Below are 20338 nucleotides of genomic sequence, written 5' to 3' on the forward strand. Positions count from 1 at the left end.
TAAATACTGCAAAATATATTGAAAGCTCTAAAATAACTCAGTGCTTGCTTTTCCAAAGAACCACTAACTCCCGACTGAGTTCTATTACACTTCAAAAAATTATGTTAACATTTCTCTAATTGTTTAAGATGCTAATGAATTACTTCATACACTAAGAAGTACTTTCTGAATACTTCACATTTGGCTACTATTGAATTCTTAAATATTCTTCAGAAGGACATGATAACATCAATTTTGGAGACAGTAAATTACTAGGACCTGAAGCCTCATGCCGTATGACAGTTCCTTCCCTTCCCTTTACATTTTGCTTGTAACATTTTCCAAGCAAATCTGCTTTATTCTGAAGCCTCTAAGACACTGGAGACCCCATAACCTAAACAAGAAATTGGCATAAACATGCAGAGTTCCAGGAACATCAGAGATTTTTACAAAGACAATAAGAACAAAGGCAGGTACTTCCATAAAACCAGTCCATTAAAATATGACTCCCCCTGAGAATATGAGAAGGAAAAAATGCCCAAACAACACTATTAATAGAGCTTATCTTAGTACTTAGGTAAGGAATTATCTGTAGACAGCCTGAAGATAAGAGTTTCTTTCATTTTGTATTTGCTCACAGGCTTGGGCAGCAACTTCCTTCTAATTGGTGACAGGGCAAGCTGAAGTTCAAAGAAGCTGAAGGTTTATATACTTTATATATTCTTTCGCCTTTTACTAAAATCAGCTCTGTCACTCTGGGACACTCACATGAAGGGAGGTAATCTTCAGGTAGTCTCACCTGTTTTTTAACAGTGATGAGTAGGGAATTTAGATCTTGCCTTCTGCTCACTAAAACATACATTTCCGGCATGCATGGCCTGTAACTCTAATTCCCTGATCGCTAAGAAATTTGCTATTTCCCAGTCTTAAATAGTATCTCTCCCCAGTGTTCCAAAGTAACTTCTTCCTCCTTTTCAAAACATCCCATAGTTTTGTTACAAACCCTACAGCAGCAAATCTGTGCCAAGGAAATAACTTCAGATGTGGTACTCTTCTCATTTGCATGCTATTATTTTTAAAGTTTCATTTTTTATTTATTTTTATTTAAGACAGGTAGTTTCTCCCTTCCTTCATTTCTGTTAAGGCTCAGAAGTCTCTTAGGAATAACAACAGTTTCAGCTTAAAAGTACACCAGGATGATTAACAAAGTTTGCATCTTAATTACATTGAAAAACTATTACCCCGGCTCTTGACAAGTTCTTGAAATACACAGAAACCAGCAAACTCCAGGGTTTATTCAATAATTCAGGTTTAAAAAAATCAATAAGATAACTGCACAGACAAAGAGTATACAAATATAGTTCTATTTTACCATTTTCTTTCACAGTCTTGGTAACTATATGTTTCAGTATTGGATAACAAACTCCAGATTGTAGGAATTTGTTTTTATTCAAGTGATAAACTATTTATATTCAATAGCTCCAAGTGAAAACCACATGGATGGCAGTACAACAGAGACAGCTATTTTAAGATGTCAAGTACAACAGTACAGCTGTAATTCACTATGAAGTTTCCATATATTCTGTTATGAAAGTGATGATGAGTTGATGATTTTATCATAAAGCTGTCAAATACAGAAAACTACTCAATAAAGGCAATTTTATGGAGTTGGAAAAAGAAAGTAGACTTTTCAGATTATGTCAAGCATAGCTCTCCTAACAATCAATTATAAAATATAGCATTTTTTAAAAACAAGAACAAGCAGCTGAAAAAAGAAACTAAGCAAAAACAGGTAAACAAAAACTGTCCTACAAGACTTCATCTATAAACTATTCATACAACTTTGGATTTGGTTTAAAAAAAAAAATGGACCAAACAAACATGAAGTGGAATAACTTAGGCCCCAGTAACTTAATACTTCATCAAAATAGTCTTCATTCATGTGCTTGTATTTAATGCCATTATACATAATACATAATATTTAAAGTAATAGAACTTAATTAACCTCTCAAGCAATATATCAGGATTTCACTACATTTCACACAATTGCTGAAGAAAGCTATATGTAACTCTGGTTAATAATCTTTAATGGGAGATTCATTGGTCAGTAAGAGGTTATTTCCTCATAGAATTCCATAAATATTCATTTTCATACCTCCTCTCTATCACTTGCACAGCCAGAAACCAAATTGCAAAACTGAGATGTAAATTACGAGCACAGTAAAACCACAAGAAGGTTATTCACCGTTATCTTTGCATATGTGTGAACACAGCAGTAGGAAGGCCTGCTATTTAAAGTTTCTTACATTTCCAGAATCTAACAAGATCTAATGTACCTTTTGCAATTACTTTCTTAATTCTGAGATTTGAAGGTGTTTGTTTATTTATTTTTTTAATCTCTTGGTATATTCGTATATTGACTCATTACTGGCATTTTGTATTCTATACATAGGAACTGATGGAAAAAAAATGAATTTTCAAATATAATTATTTTACTATATTCAAAGTTGTCTATAAGCTCATTAAGAAACAATATTTTGCAGCGGTAAAACAAAGAGTTTTAGATCTGTGATACATCAAGTAGAGAAAAATGTTACTTTACAGCACGTGGTTCTGTTAGAAAAGAATGCTTTTTCAAGGACACTAAAAGAGCAGAGATGCACCTTGCATTTTCCCAGATCTTTTTCTCAGGAATGAACATAATTATTATTAAGTATTCTCCAAAGTATATGTTGTATAGTATGATTTACATACAATAAACAGAGATTTTAATATAACACATTGTAAACTTTATAAAAGCTTTACTTCCTATTGCCAAGTACTTTTGCATGACTCCTGAAATTTCATACAGATAATGAAGTATGAGTGAGAGAAAAAAGCTTCAGAGGAAATAATTTAATTTTATGAGCCTCTCTTTAATTTTTGTTTTTATTTTCTAAAGAGAGACTAAACCTATATAATGTGATGACATTTCTGTTTAAGAATAATTTCATGATGACTTACATTTTGCAGTTCTTCAGGGAGATTTTCTATTTGCTTGATTTTGTATGAAATTTATACTCTTTTTTTATAAGTTCTTTTAAAAGGCACAAATGGTTTCCAAAAGTAATGCAAAGTTAGATTTTATTGGGTTTAATAGATGTTTTTCTGAAAGCAGTATGAATTAAGTGTTAACAATGCTAGCAGAGAAGTCAGAACTCTCAGGATGTTAATTCCAGTTTATGACACAATGACACATCCTGTGATGGGATTTATTCAGTATTTATATCTATTCAGTGATACTGGTTAGACAACTTGATTTGTTCAGTGTTACTAGTCAGAAAAAGATGGGGAACTCCTAGAAGATAAAGGGTCTGGATCATCTCCCACATAGGGAAAGCCAGAGAGTCCTGGGTATGTTCAGCCTGAGAAAAAGAAGACTTATTATAGGAAAAAATGCTTGTGTCATATTCTTAAGGCTGTGGGGTTGTTGTTTTTTTTTTTGTTTGTTTGTTTTGTTTTGTTTCTTTTTTTTTTTTCCTGGAAATATCACAGTCTCTTTAAAATTCAAAGGTAACAAATGCCTATTGAGTATAGTACCTGTGGTCATTGAAATATAATCTAAGTATGAAGAAAAAATAATGAATATAGTTTATCATCTCAGAAGATTGGATCAAAATTATTCCTGGTAACACTTTCCTCCATTTCAGAAACTCAGACATATTTCTAATTTGTTCGCTTTTAAATTATTTCATTAACAACAGGATAACATTAGAAGATGCTATACAACAGCAAGACATGTATTTGAAAAACCATAAAGGGAGATGTTTTTTATCTACTGTATCATAAATTGCAGATTTGTAGTCAAGGATATTGCCAGCCTCATCGTAGAAAATGAACTGCTAAATCATAGCAAAAATGAAACCAACTAATAATTTGGGGAGTTATTATATATGAAATGTAAGAAACGATTACATAAAATAAATACACCACACCACTAGCCACAGATGCAAGATGTAACAGTTTGGTTACCACTTATTCTTTCACGATTTACAGTCTGATAGCTTGCTTTGCTTTCTTTACTATATGAGAATGAAGCATTTAATCTATCTTAGAAGGCAATTTCACTTAAAGCGAAGTGCAGTTTTCCAACAGAAAGAAATCTAGTCATGCATACTATTCTCATGAGGGCTTATAGGAATTATACTTGCATTTCATGTAAAGTCTACAGTTCTTATCTTCTGACAACTTGCCTTAGAATTAAAAATGAAAACGTGTATTAAAATACTGATGGAAGTTCTACATATATTGGCTTTGAAAACAGCTATAAAGTTAAGGTGCATGTACAAACTGCACCTGAATTCATCTGAGTATGTGATTCAAAAATTAATTACATGTCAAAAAAGAACAGTTTCTTAGGTAACATAAAAGCAAGACTGAACAAATCAGCCTAACATGCAATGTAGTTTTGAAACATTATAGAAAGTTATAAACTGACTGAAAAAAAAAAGAAAAAAAAAGAGGTCATGAATATTTTATTTTAAATTATAGGAATAGAAAAACTTAGCCTTTATCTACAGCCTCAAAAGTCATCAGATTCAGGGAGTAATTTACTGGTTTCCATACCAAGATATATAGAACAGTTTGCATCCACAGTGAGCTCGCTGTGTCTTCTGTAGGCTCTACAGGGCACCTCTATGACCATAAGAGATTTTTTTGTTGTTGTATTTTAGTCCTAAGTAGCCAAAATAACTACCAAAAATATGTAATGGCCTGCCACAGATGCTGTTTTTAAAGCACGATCTTCAGAGTGTGTGTTCCACACTATGCTGAAGGAAACAAGGAGATATAAGTATCCAAGGGAATGACACTACTTCCACAGATTTTTTCTAAAACTTCATCTACTAGTTCTACTACCTCATATTCAGTTAGTCAGTTAATTGTGAAAAGGGAAATCAGAACTGAAGAACTAATAAACCCAGGGTGCATTATCAGGTTTCTGCCAAGTGAGGAGGGATGAAAGAAGAGGGTGCTGCAGGAGTGGAACCGAAAGCTTCTCACAAACCCATAGCTACAATCTGTGAATTTATTTATTTATTTATTTTGTGATGTTATTATTGTCTACTTTTAAGAATAAATATATTCCATTACCTATGGTGATCACATTCTATATTTACTGCAATGTGTTTCAACTAAGAAGATAAACCATAAGAAAAAGGTGAAAATTAGGTGAAAATTTTAAAAATCCATCATCACTGACTTCATCAGCTTTCAGATACATTTCCCCTACTTACAGTCTGGAAAATCTCTGGGATAACTGTTTCTTAATGGAACTCTACTTTTAAGATCAAATGGATAATGTGTCTACAAAATAGTATAAATATAAAGTATTACAGCATCTTTCATATGCCCTGAAACATCATATGATAGCAGAATCATCACTTACTGCGGTCAGTAATTATTGTTCTGGCCTCTTGATTGCTGGTCTTGTTTTTCAGATTTTGTGCTGCAGTTATTAGTTCATCCAGCTGGGGACGTCTTTGCTCCAGATCCTGTAGTATTGCCTAGTTGCAAAGAAATACAAAAATAAACAAAGAAAAAACTATGTAGAGCTGTTGAGAAAACCATGTTCAGTGACTTCTTTCTATGTCAGTTTCACATAAAGCAGAATCACCTTCTGCTGTTTAAATTAGATGAAGAAGTTGGTCTAGGTCTTAAAATATTGCCATTACTATTTCTATAACAATATATATAACATAGCATATGTATATGTATGTAAAATCAGATCTATCTTGTAATAATTATTATAAAAGAAACCCATAGAACAAAATACAAAATGGAAATTATTCTTAATTTTAAACCCATAAATTATGCAAGCATGAGCATAAACCTTTTCTTCTGCAAAGCCATAGAAAGAATAATAACCTTTAAGACTATACAACATTTATGTTGTTGTTGTTCTTTTATAAAAAAAGATACAGGAGTTTACATTATTAGCAGATTAGGCAGGATTTTTCTAATAACTCATAAAATCTACTTAATACTGTTTGTTTCTTAATATTTTAAGATAATTGAATTTGAATTACTGGTTTAAAGCCAACACAAGACTGTTAAGTGTTGATTTTTCTGTCTTCAAACCTTACCTAATAGAAAAGTAATTAAAAGTCACAGTCATTTACATTAGTCAAGAAGATACACTAATCCCAAGGAAACCTAACTGAAAGGAGAAGTGGATCTAGAGCTACTCAAAGGGAAAAAGGTACGCTTCAGAATAAGGAATAATAATCTTTAGGATGTAACAAATACTGAAATGCAACACTTTTAGATACAAGAAAAAATAAAAAAGTAAGGCACGTATAATTTATACATACATAGTTTAACTTTCACTGAAAGAACAGGAGACATCACATAAGGAATCCGTACAATGGCTTCTCAGATGAGAATTACCCAAGCATGTATTTAAAAGATGATGACTAGATGTAGCAACTTCAAGTCCCTGTTCACATAGCCTCCAGAAAGGATGCTCATTAGCCTTCTCAGAATTAGGAATAGGAAGTAGCAAAATTTATTACCAAATTATGACAAGATGATGTTTCTGCCCACAATTTTGGACAACCAGAACACAGGAGTATGGCAGGTAAGGTATATCAACTATGAAGCTCACAACCAAGTTCAGTGATGGATTTTAATTTTTCAGAGTCCTTATGTGCAGTGATTAGATAGTTTGTAAATACATTCATCTGTTTACATACATTTTTGGAGTATTTTTATTGTCTTGTGAAAGCCTAGTATCATATTTTGTTTGATGGATTATAAAAAAGAGCATAGGAATATCACTTCTACTAGGTACACTATGTATCATTACAAGCAAGCTAGAAAATCCACAGAATGTCATTTTCTTCAGTTGAAAACTACCTCTATTTTTTTCTGAAGAGTTTTAAAGATACACAGTCAGTTATACCCTATGAAATTCTTGCCTTTAACTTCTATAACAGAAGTTCACTGAAAATCTAAATCTAGTTTCTAAACTAATATCCGAAAGTTTTGTGGTATTTTCTCTTCTGTGCTGATGGGATTACATACAAATACACTCCGTTAATGAAGCAGCTTGCGTAATTAAGTATAAAATAAACTTCTCATTAGAAGTCACTCCTTAGTGAAAGCATCCAAGAAAAAGAAATAAAATCTACTGATGCAGTTACTACTTCTAGATATCTATGTGCCTTCAAAACTCCATTTTCAAAGAAGACAAGTTAATGAGTGACACGATTTTTACAATAGCAGCAGCAGTACCTTTGCAGCCTAACAACATCTGCATTATACACATTACCAAAATGGACTGTGCAGAAGGAACATTAAATAAGTACAACATTTTCAGATAATTACATGGCCTACAAAGTAATCTTTCCCTTTTTCTCTCCTTCCTCTACCTAGAAACTGTTTAGAAGAGGGCCAGCAAATTACATTATGCTATGGTATTACATCAACAGTGATTCCCAAATTGTTCCCTAAACATATTTTTCATACTTCATATATTAAATATAATGATTTATCTGATCCAGCCTTAGTCTCCAATCAAACATTACATACTATGCTTGCAGCACTGAAGAAAGTATCTGCTGTATGCAACCTAGAAAGAAATAGAAGAGCTAATGATGGCTAAGGATTCTCTCAGTATAAAACTGAGGAACTGCAAATGACCTGTGCCTAACTACTGTACAGCTGTACAGAAAGATTTCTCCACAAAATCCATCAACTGTTCTTGAACTAGGCACCCACGAAAAATATCAGTGCATCTTTAAAATGACTTTTGCTAATTGTTTTCTGGGGGAGACGTCTTGTCTTGATTTGGACAGTCAAGATATCTTCCCCTTGGCTCTTTCACGGGAATAAAATTACATTCTCACACATGTAGTAACGTGTGTTTTTGAAAGGTTGGAAAGGACATCTTGGAGCATTTATACTATGAAAAGATCCAAAGATTCATGGACCTATTAGGAGTCAATAATATAAAGTTATAGAATTGATGCTTTTTTCTTAGTCGCATAAAGATTGCTAAAAATAAGGAAAAATTTCTCAAATTTCTCACAGAATATTCTCAAATCAATATTCTTTCTTTCATTCAAAGTATCTGCCCAGAACCTTACTCAAACAAGGTACATTTTGTTGGTAAAATACATCAATTAAAATTGTTAATATATTAACTGGTATAATTTTGCCAATTGGTACAGTTTAAAAAACTTAGTAAACATAAATTTAATGTGGAATCTATGTTGCACATACACATACAAAATCTGATGGAAACCTGGATAGAAGTAGTTACTAAAAACCACCATTCCTGAATCTTGTTGAATACAACCAGCAACACTTGAGCTATATTTATCTTTCTTGAAGTATTATTAAATTCAATGAAATTAATAATTCTGCAACTGAATAAGCTAATTATACAAATTGACTTTTTGAGAAATAAAACTAAAAATAATCATGATAAAAAGAGAAGTTCTTTGATGAACACAACAAAAGATCACTAAACTTAAGGGAAAAACTGGAACAACTTTGAACTATTAGATGGAAAACTAAAACAAAAAGAACAAAAATCAAGCAGCAATACACATGAAGACATAAAACCTTTTACAAATTCAGCCAATTATTTGAAGCTTTAAAACTAGATCCACCTGTGCAACCTGTTCTAGGGAGCTGCCTTGGCAGGGGGGTTGGACTCATGATCTCTAGAGATCCCTTCCCACCCCTACAATTCAGTGATCCTCAACTCAAGGGTAGTGTAAATTGTTAGAAGTTTTTACAACAATGGGAGGAAAAGCCCCTTAATAGTAGCACCCTGGTGGACACACTCCAGATGTAAAAGACAAGATGTCTCTGATTCAAAATGTTAGCACATTAAAACAACTCTCCTGTGCTATTTAAAAATGGATTATACAAAAAAAAAAAAAAACAAAAAAAAAACCCTAAGCTATTACGATAGATAATCGGTCTAAAGGTTCAAAATAGTTCGAACAAATCTATCTAGTCCTCATCATGTCACCAAAAGCACTGGTACAAACACTTACAGAGTCATCAACACAAGTATTCTTTTCTTCTATAAGCACCTCTGTTCATGTACATATATTGTCCCTTTACTCTCATTTACCTGAACTTCTGAAAAAGTACAAAAATGAACACTGCTAAATATTATAGATCATATTTTAATCACTAATTCTGTGTTAAATAAAAAAATGTAGGTTAACAGAAGTAGATTAACAATGAAGATGGATCATTTGGTTCTAAATATGCATCTTCAAAGAGCTTTTCTTTTTCCTCCATATATCTATGAATGCCAACATAACAGTGCTTGGAGACAGCAAAGTAATGGAAAGATGAGATTCAGTCATCAAACCTGTCCACAGTTTGTTAGAAAGTGATGCTTTTCATTTTCAACAGTCTTTCCACATTTGTATACAGCAGCTGCTCCAAAGAAAACCCTAATTTTCTGGTTTCTAACTTTTATGACATCTTTAAACAAAATGGAGGTTAAGAAATAGATTGAATTGTTTAAATCATCAATTTTTTACAAAATTGCTAAAAATAAACTCAAAAACTGAAAGAACGTGACAACTTCGAGGTAGAATTGCACATTTTGAGATTAAGAACTTAAATAGTCTCTAGCTTTATAATGCATAGGATATCTATCCACTTTTTTTTTTCTGATTTAAGAAAGCTACTAGTGAGTACATAAAAAGATTTTGCTTGGTCAAAAAGGAGATCTAGTGCAGATCCTTCCAATTAAGAGTAAACTAGAAGCACCATTTCGTCATAAACAAGACATAACCAAAGACTAAAACTTCTCAACTATTTGGGATGCTTTGGTTAGAATCACTACCATCCACAGTTAATGAGATGAACTAGTAGACCAATAAAGTAATTCCTGTGTTGAAGAATTAATACAGGAATGGGAGAAAGGAAAAATACATTTTTCTTCATTTTATTTCCTCCAAACTCAGGATGATATTTTTAAGAAAAACAAAATTACACAAAAATGTTGATGTGGAAATGGTTTGCTCATCTTTTGAAAAACCTTAGAATCTAAGTCTTAAGTTTAAACAAAAATTGAATCAATTACTTCCTGAACAAATTGTATAGCTGTGACAGCTTTCACTGAAAACAACTGATTTTCTTAAAGTTGATTCATTCTCTAAATATAATGTGTTATATACACACTTAGAAAGAGAGAAAGCTTTGGAAAAAAAGGCTTGCTGACAATTTCAGAAACGTAGATATGCTACACCTACAATTCATCTGCATAATAAAATTGGCTTTTTTAACTTATTCCACCCAAGCAGAATTTGAATTTCCTTTCTCGTCACTAAGCAGTAGGGGAATACGAGAAAAAGTGATTGCTTATATACTTACTCAATTTAAAAATTAAAAAAAAAAAAAAGATGAAATAATTGAAGTACTTGCATACACTGGAGCTTTCATTTTAAGACAACTTTTGTTTTGGCTATTAGCAGTTTTGAGTTTTCCATCCACAACATGTATAATTTAAAGAAAATAAGAAGAGCTAGACTTACTATTTACCAGCATTGCTAGCTGATTGGTACCTGTCATGAAATCAAAACATTAACAGATGGGGAACCGTAGCCTGAGTAACTTATGTATCTTAAGTTTTCACAAGCATTTATTTTTATGCCTATTTATGTCCCGCTCTAAAACTGCCTATACAGCCCTCACCACTGGCTTTGTGAACATAGCAACACCATTAGTGATGCTGTGGGAAAGCCATAAGTAGCAGAGTATCAGGTATCTCACTAGAGACATAAAAAGCATTGTGGAATTTTTTGTATGCTTTTTGTGACAGTAAATCAAGAAATTATGTTGGTGGCATTATAAATATCTGAGAACTTTACTTGTATGACTTAAGCGTTCTGGTTCATACCACAAAGTTCTGACAGTGAAAAGTGCAACATGCTTTTGACATTCAGTAACCAAACAAAGCAGAGTGAAGAGTAATTAAATCTCCACACTTTGACCAACAGTGTTATACAATACTGATGGCTGGAGATGGGAGAACACTCCCCCTCTCTTTTACTCCCCTTTCACCATCTGTGAAAATCAACTATATTGCTCTAGAACTGCATCAACAAATGGGGCAGTCAGCAAGGAATTGTACATTCAGCATGGGTCAAGTTCACAAGTAGTTTTCAAGTACAAAAATAAACCTTACTGGGCGGCTTCAAGTCAGCCAAGGCCCACTGAGGTTTTTTTGTTTTTGTTTTTTTTCTATTTTCACAGGCCACCAAAATGGGTATAAATTCAAGAAAAAGGAGGAATAGATGTAAGTTGCAAAATAATTCACTGCTCAAAGCAAATCTAACAAAGCAGGATGTGCCCTAGTCCCAGAAATAAAAAGATGGAAGCAAACAAAAGTTCAGCCTTCAGCGGGAAAGACTGTCAGACTATGAAAACAGTACTCAGAGACCTGAGGATGCGATACACTAGATATCTTACAGAGCTCTACCACTGATTGCATGCTAAAGGCAACTACTCAGATGTAAAGTTCAGACAGGCTAACTTTGGATAATGATGTGGACAATAATTCTGTAGGCATTTCAACAAGCACTGACGCATTAACACCATCTATTTATTTGTTGGTAAAGTTAAAAGACAAAAAAAAAGAAGGTGAAAAAAAGAAGGATGAGAAAAGTGAGAGAAGGTCAGTTTATACTAATTCAAGATGAAGGAGGTAATCAAAGGAGCTCAGTGAGACAAGTGAAGTTTTCCATTCCTCAGCTTGGACTTTCTGAACTCTCTCTTTTACTGAGAAAAGTGCTAGAATGATAGACTAAAACCAAAATAAATTTAAAATATGAAAATGAAGGAACAAAGCTAAAGACGATCAAGTAACAAGTGGGACAACACTTAAATATTCAGATATTCAGCTACGAGATCCATTCAGCTAAAAGAACATGGCGATAAATCAAGCCTATGATTTCACAACTGAAAAAGGATGACAGCTTGAGGAGTAAATCTGACTAAAATAGAAATGTATATGAAATTACATCCTTTTCCTCCACATGGTGTGGCTTTTTGACACTACTTTTGTTTGCAATAAAGTATGAACATTATGTAAAAGATTGTGAGTTCATCTGTTACTTGATTATCTAAATAACCAGGCAAAACTATTCCAGAATATCTGATGTCCTTGCATGCAATCACACTGAATAGCTTTATTGAAGGGACTAGTTTTAGGAGGTACAAACTTTTTACAGGTTCTATATAAGAACAGATATCTTTCAGCATACAGCCATTTTCAGAACATTATCTGCAAAGTTTGCTGTTTTATTTCTCCCATATAACTAATCATTATCAGAATAAGGATATTTTAACTGTGCTTACAAACTTACATTATGAAGAAAAACAGCTGTTCTGTTTCTCAAAGCTGCAGCTTTCCTTTTAGATGTACTGAGGTTTGTTTTTAGGATTATAGTGATAGAACAAACTCTTTTTATCTGAGACTGATCCAGTGAAAACTGTACTTGTTGACGAACTTCAAAATCAAAGTAAATTGCTCTTAAGTTTATCATATATTTAGAAAAAGAAAAAATGTTTACCTGGTATATGACAATCCTGAACAGACGTTACGTTATAAACACAGGCAACACACTAGCAAGTATTTTTTAGCTCTTTTTTTTTTTATAATTTAAGAAAATACTGTATTTCTGTGGGAAAGAAAAGCTAAGAGCTTGACTAAAGATGCTCCCCGATTATCCAATTTTACAGGGAAAAGATTAGCCTGAATCATTATTCTGCTCTCAGATAATACGGAGCTAATTCCTAAGTTTCTGTTGGAGCCTCTGGAAATCTTTGACTACTTTTACTTGAAGTTTTCTTCAGTAATAGCAAATTACTAAAAGCAAACAAATTGGCACAGCATCGTTTGCCAAAATAAGCTTTCCTTTGGTACGTTATGATAGATAATTTTTCAAGAGTAAGGTAAAATACAGAAAGATGAATTCATGTAGTTTGTTTGGGTTTGCTTTTGACAAACAGTAAACCAAAGCTGTAACATTAATTGTTTTTGGTTGTTTTTTTTTTGTGAACTCAGTAGCTACTGGAAGGAGGGAGGAGGGAACTGCGGATATTGAACAGATCTTATTTACCAATATCTGATAAGAAACTGTGGAATAACCTTAAGCCAGATCAAGTAATTTAGATTCCTACCTTCATTCATATCTCATTAGCACTCTAAAAGATAAGAACCAGATAAAGTATAAAGCCTGGTTTTGATGCCCAAAACATTTCTCACATTCTCAGAAAGATTTCAAACCCAGAGCTATAATTCTCTCAGTCTTTTTGTTTGTTTACATCTAGCTCTTATTTGCTCTTTTTTTTCCCAGTAGCTGTGTAGACAGTTAAGCACAACAATAACACAGAAGGTAGAAGTAGAAACTTAAAAAGAAAAATGCTAATGTTCATATTTCATTAACAGTGAAGGAAGTAAGGCAATGTATAAAATGTGGATGTCGCAAATAAAAGAAGATTGTAAGATTAAGGAATTAAAGAAAAAACTGTGGTGCAGTGTAAAATGGATTATTAAAAATTTGCAGTGGAAAAGTCTTCCTTTTGTAATTAATTTTAAAGGGGAGCTCTCAAATTTTCTGTTCCCAGCAGGAATTACTGAATTATTAATGCCAACCCATCTCCGTGATTTCAGAGATCCTGGTCTTTTGAAAATAACATATTTAACATTCAAAACATATAATTTGCACTTCGTGAGGTAAGAGGGAGTAGGTTGAGAAACAGATTTAAGTGCTGCACACTTGATCGCTACATGTAACTGAAGTAGGAGCTGTGGCTGAGTTGGGTCCCCAAGTTACTTTGTAGTGCGAAAAGAAGGTGAAGAGGAGATGTCCCAGAAGGAAATTCAGCCGTGTGTAGGCTGTGTGGAATGATGCCGAATCATCACATGGCTAATAAGACTACACAAGTGCTTCTTTGATCAGCCCTGTCTTGTCTCAGGTGATGGGTGTCTTTTCCAAGCAAAGTTGTCAACAGAAGAGGCACAGACTAACATCAAGCATAATAGCTTGGCGTAAGGAGTGTTTCTAAACAGTATGGGACAAGAAAGACACTAAAAACAGGTGATTTGTTGCCTAGATGGATGCCTTAGCCACTAGCAAATGCACAAAGCAAGACAAAAAGGCAGTAGCTCTTCCTCCTGCATTTCCAGTAATTCCTGTTCAATGTGCCGTTCCCTCAGATCAGTATCGGTCCTACTTGGCTCCCCTTCCCTCACATAGTAATAATGTAACTCAAACATATTTCACCAATTTCTGACTGAGAGCAATGTTTAAACATAAACTTGAGCACAGAATTGGAGCCATTTCTTGTTCAGACAAGGGGAACTCTTGCTATGAACAGTTAATATATTTCCTTGGTAACCACTGCTGGAGGCAGGAGGTGCAGACATTGATTAGTAGCTTGCAAAGGATGCACACAATTGTACTTCAGTGAAAAAAAAAACAGCATTTTTCTTTTTCTGAGCATATGGTTTCACTATCTGAATGACAGTCTCAAAAATACATCTGATATAAATAGAAAACAAAGAATCGCTTATCAAGCGGAAGGACAATTCTAGTACAAAAGTAGGCACTAAGTTCCCTTAGAAGTATATTTTTGTATATGTATATACAAGCAGACATAGATATAAATACTGATTTTGCAATGGGTGTTAAGAAGTAGTATGAGAAGAACTTAAGAAGGAGTCCAAGAAGAACAGTTCTCAAAATTAATAGTTTTTCTCAGTTTCTGTTCTGCAACTGAAGAATAACTGAGGCCTGAGGGGAAAGGAGTTTGAGCATTTCAATCCAATAGAAAAAAAAAACAACAAAAACCAAGATTTGTAGGGATATGATTACAGCACACTTAGAAACAGACTAAATATTCCTCACAAAAATTAGAAGATGTTTAAAATAAATGTCATTAAAAGTCAAAAAGAAAATACCTTTCTCTATATTTTATTTGTGAATAAATTATGGAATTCCAATATCTTTCCATAGAGAAGATTTTCTGTGACTTGTGAAAGGTCTGTTACTCTCTCTTGTTTTAGAGAAAGCTTGGTTCACAGACAACTTTCTACTAAGAAAAGAATGAAAACTGTCTCTTCCAGTGTATTTTTATTTACCCTTTATTACCATCATCTTTTGTTAAATATGAAAATTTTATAAAGTACTTTCGTAGTTCCAGGGAGACATAGGCTTGCCTGCAATTTTTATCTAGATTGTTCTCATATGCTTGCTCTCCCTTGTTTTAGAAAATGGAGCCCTTAGCTATATGATAACTGTTATAATATTGCTTTGCATTACAAATTCTGATCACATTCAGCAATTCACTGAATTCAGTTCTGTAACAGTGTCAGTCATGGCTGAAAAAGTAACTCTGAAGATAGGATGAAGGTGTATCATCCTTTTTTATAGTGTTCTTCAACATGAGAAGTAAATCTTTTGAATTCACAGATCTCTTTTCCTAAACCCAAGGGCTTATAGTACTGCCAGCTAACAATTCATTAATACAAAATGTTTGCCTTTAACAGTTAATCCAACTTGATTTTGAGGCTTTCACTGATTTTTAATTTTGTTCACACCAGTAAGGCATTTTTCCATCTTACTAGCATTGACGCATGAGTTGTCATGAAGCACAACACAGTGATTTATATAAACTTATGGGATAATTATTTTCAAGTTTGAAGTATTTGAAAATTTGCCCTTGTTTGATCTGTGATATTTTCACTTTTTACTCAGTAAACTAGTAAAGTGCAAGAAAATGTCATACCATATGAAGGATAAACTATGGATTGATGCAGTCAATTCTCCAGGGGTAGCAAACCCAAATTAACTAGGAGGCTGTGAAGATGCATCTGGACCCTTGTATCTGTCTCTCCCTCTCCCTGTTACCATAACAAAGTCAGTTCAACTGAAAGGCCATATTGGGAGGTGGAAACAAGAGCTTCCAAATGTGTTACATTTTTAAAAATTAATGATTTGTATCTCTCTATGGAAATAAGAGTGTTGCTAGATTGTGACAAGCAGTTCTTCAAGAGCTAAATCCTGGAAGGACTCCAGACTGAGGTCACCAGCTTTCTGCAAATACCAGCCTGCAAAACTGGGAGGTATTTTACAACCTATGCTGCTGAAAAATGTATTTATCTTGGCAAATCTTTCTCGTTCAACTTTTTGACCTTAATCCTTCTACTCACTTAAAAATTATCATTTACACTTATGAAAACACCCCTCTTCCAGAGTCTTCTTCCACCAGACAAAAAGATTTTTTTATTTACTTTGAGAACTACAAGCAAAGGCAACCAATTCTTTCATCGGCTATGAAATATTTGAAAGACAATAAAGTTTAGGAAGCTATTATTTCTGTTGTTTCTACAGAGTTCATACAGAGTACTCTTTAAAATATCTTCATTCCAAATACTAAAAATGCAAAGGTGTATAGTGTACCCATTCACCAAGAGACTTGAAGAACTCTCTAAAAACATGGCTCAAGGACCATAAAAACTGTAACAGGCAACTATGCTAAGAAATAAAAGAGAAATATTACACAAGGCGGAACAGATGCCATTACTACTCAGCCCTAAAGAACCAGCTAAAAGCAGCATCAGTTTATTTGTCTCTGACAGCATAATATATTCTTGTTAAAAACAAAGCAAAACAAAACTCTGAAGCACTGACAAGTTTGAGCACTATGCCTCAGCTTGTCCAAATATTCTGTCAGCCACTTTCTTAGAAAGGCAAGTAAAGACTTAGGCATCAGTGGCTGATCTCTTCTCATCTGTACTGCCCTACCAGTGCTGCTATGCCAGCATACTGCCATGACCCTCCCTCTTGCTTTCAGTCTGCGTCTTGTGTTGGTAAGTTCAGAAGACAAAATTAAAATGGCATGTGGTCTAACATAAAAATAGCAGCAAGCTGCCAATGGAAGCAAAAAATAGCTGGGATGCTTTACTGAAGATGGGTACACAAAGAACAGAGGATGACAGCTGTTGGTCTAGAGGTACATGAACTTGTACAAACATCCTTTTGAAATCTGGGCAATGCTGAGACAGAATGCCAGAGAAGAGCAACACCAGTAACAGTCACATAGAGTATTACGAACACTGTGATAATAGAGAAGACGTAATTTTTTTTTTCTTTTTTCAAACAGATTCTTAGCAATGGAACAATTGTTGGGATTTCATCTTTCCTAATCTTTTTCAGAGGCAGGTCTAAATGAGGCTGTTCTAACTTTTTTGAATATGACCTTATGTTTCTCTAAAAAAAACCAACAAAACACACACATATAGGAAACAAAGGTAGTTTCAAAATCTGCAACAATTTTACCCAGTTTTTAAAGTTTTAGCTTTCTTTCACTGGTGCAGATGTGCAGACATTAAGAGATAACCAATGCTCAGAACTGATTCACTATGTATGCCAAGGAGCTCCCTTGAGAAATGATGGTTGGTTGTTTTCTACCATCACTGTAGATCAAAGAAAAACATTTCAAATCATCTTTCACAGCATGAGACATAGCATATGGAAATCAGATCATCCAGGTTCCTCCTTGGGAGGACAATTCCCTGTCATAAACAAGTGAAGTCACAGAAGAGGTACATCAGGAGAGATTTCTATACATTCACATAATTGCATGGAATTTCTGGCTGATGGCACATTTACTGCACTACTTTCAAACAGCATCTCTATCTGCAAACTAGCAATCACTCAAACCTGAAATAGCCTGAAAGTGCAATCATATTTGTTACTCACACTGAACAGCAAAACCATCTCCTGCCACAGCTACAGTAACTCCATGGCCAATTGGAGTTGCTCTAAGCTTGGTATATCACTGCAGGCTGGACATGAGCTGTGTGGAAAGGGGAGCAGCAGTCCCTGTCCCTCTCCTCTCCATACTACCCCAGTAGCCAGCTGCTGCTGCACTCATCCAGGGAGGCTGCCTGCTTCAGGCTTAGCACAGGTGCACAAAGGCAGCTCAGCCTGATGCTGACAGCCTGGAAACACAACTTTGTGAGTCCAAACACCTAGGGAAGAATGCACAGAAGTCATGCATGAGCAGTGGCTAGCGGAGGACAGAAATGAGTGTGAAGAGAGCAGGAGAGGAGCTTGAATGGGAGGAATGGAGGTATAGGAAAAAGCGGTGATATGCAAGAAAGCAAATAACTGATACTTGAGCTGTGCACTCTGGAAAAGCAGTCAATTATCAATTACCTATGGATGATTTAACCTGAATTCTGGATTAAATACCACACAGGGTAGAGACACTAAAGCTGCTTCAGTAAAGAACAAGCTTAGGTCACATAGACTTAACTAATGCATGCAGGGCACTGTGTGAACACAGATAGCTAATTTCTGGGGCCAGCTCAGCAGTACGGTGCCTTACAGAAGCAGCCTGAGTTAATGAGACCTGATGAGTCTCAACTGACTGAATGCAGAACCACTTAACCAATCCTGCATCTGCTCCCCAGCTTTATCTCATTTAAAACAGCTGCAAGGAGCCAATCTGTAATCAAAGCACCTCCACAATATTGCAGTACTACGAGTGTCTGTGTATGTACGTGGGCACCTGAGAGAGAAAGATGTCAGACTCAAATCTTTTTTTTTTCTGTTTTTAAGGCACAATTGTGAATCAGCTTCTATGGACTACCCACGTACTAGTTGTTCTTCAATATTTAATCTTAAACTTATTTCCAGCTATTCACATTGGAAGGATATTTTCCAGTACTTGTTCCCTATTTCAAATTCTGCATCGCTGCTTAACCTGGCTATTGTTTAGAAATGGATGCCACCAATTCTTCTAGCTACCTGCTGACATTTTGTTGTTGGTCCTCACTGCATCTTCCATGAGAAGAAGATATATATGTATATATATAATATGTATCTGAAATGTATTTATGTATACACACACTGACACATAAATAAAAATGTAGGTAATGTGAATCAGTAGACAATATTCTGATAGGACAATAAGATCCATTGCAGATAGCCTAAATAGCTTTCTCTACTATCACCCACTTTGTTATCAAACTTATATCCCATTTCTCTTCTGAAACATTGTATAAAACCAAGATTATTCCTATAGATGTTCCAAAGTTTGTAATCTCATTTTTATCACATTTTTAAACAAAACTGAAACTTTTTACATGCTAATATGAAAAACAAAGTTTGTTCCAGTACCAATACTTACACTAACAGCTTCAAGGCCCGTGGTCTGTGTATGAAACAAACCAGCAATGCTGATTTTTGCTCAAGATAGGACACAATTTTTACCTAAAAGAGTATGATTTATTATGTGAAAATTCATGAATTTTAGTTGTACTACTTGAAACGTGCTTGAGCATTCTAATAGTCTTTCATAGTTACCTTTGAGAACCAGAAATGAAATAGCATAGTTCCCTTTGAAAGAAGGGAAGGTAGTCCTGTAGAACTACCCAGGAAATTTTTGATGGATTATACTGAGATCTGTTCTAGAACATGCTATCTCTCAAGCAATCTGTGAAAAAAAAAAATAAGAGGTACCAGACAACAGTTTATCAATAGTAAGTAATAATCAATACACCAAGTTTACTTTCATTGTAACTGTAAGATTCACCTGTGGTTACAAAGTAAAGTCTGATGCCCTTAGCAAGGCTTCTGACACTTCCCATGTGACATTAACACAAGCGACATAGGAAATTTTTATTTAAAGGGAAATTCTCATGGAAACTCATTGAAAGGCATAACTTAAATGAAGTACTATGTGAAAAGACAATACTAAGTGAGGTTACGTACAGATTTGTTCTATGTTTGAAATTAATCACTAGTTGCATTACTTGCTTGGTTGATGAAACTGAAGGTAGATTTAGTACATCCTCAGTGGCACCAAACAGCTGCAGCCACTTGAGAAGACAAGAACAACTCAAAGCAGTCTCAAAAAACCTGAAAATTCAATTCAATAAATGCAAAGCATTTAAATAACTAGCTGAATAAACTGGATGAAGATAGGAATGGATTGCAAATGACTGGACAGATGGTCCAAAGTCTAAAAATGAGGGAAGAAATTAGAAAATAAACAAACAAACAAAAAACTGCACAGGATTTGCTTGTCTTGAGAAGATTGAACTGAACTCATATCAGCCTTTAAATATATAAGGCTATTGCTGTGAGAAAGAGAATAAGCTGTTCTCAATTTCCATTGTGGTGACCTAATTAGCCTAAAATGTAGCAGGAGATATTAAGGTTGGAGAAAAACATCTTCTGAACTGCAAAGATTGCAAAGCAGTATAATAAAATTTCTGCGAAGTTACAGAAAAGTCCTGACTTAAAGAGCAGGTTAGAAAGAAAGGTCA

The 20338-nt window shown here is 34.3% G+C and overlaps 2 protein-coding genes across 12 annotated transcripts in view; one reads left to right on the forward strand and one right to left on the reverse strand.

Annotated features, from left to right (window-relative positions):
* Nucleotides 1-20338, forward strand: part of GK (glycerol kinase) — a 499514-nt gene that overhangs the window by 446374 nt on the left and 32802 nt on the right. The window lies entirely within an intron of this gene.
* The window catches only part of DMD (dystrophin), a 961436-nt gene that overhangs the window by 276294 nt on the left and 664804 nt on the right, over nt 1-20338 (reverse strand). For all 11 annotated transcript variants that reach the window (XM_065741536.1, XM_065741534.1, XM_065741531.1 and 8 more), the window contains one exon: nt 5405-5522. In XM_065741536.1, coding sequence (XP_065597608.1) covers nt 5405-5522 — 118 coding nt within the window. The remainder of the gene's footprint in view (nt 1-5404; nt 5523-20338) is intronic.

The sequence above is a fragment of the Cyrtonyx montezumae genome, unplaced genomic scaffold (genome assembly GCF_038088225.1).
Source record: "Cyrtonyx montezumae isolate F1298 unplaced genomic scaffold, pur_monq_1.0 scaffold_3, whole genome shotgun sequence".
NCBI lineage: Eukaryota > Metazoa > Chordata > Aves > Galliformes > Odontophoridae > Cyrtonyx > Cyrtonyx montezumae.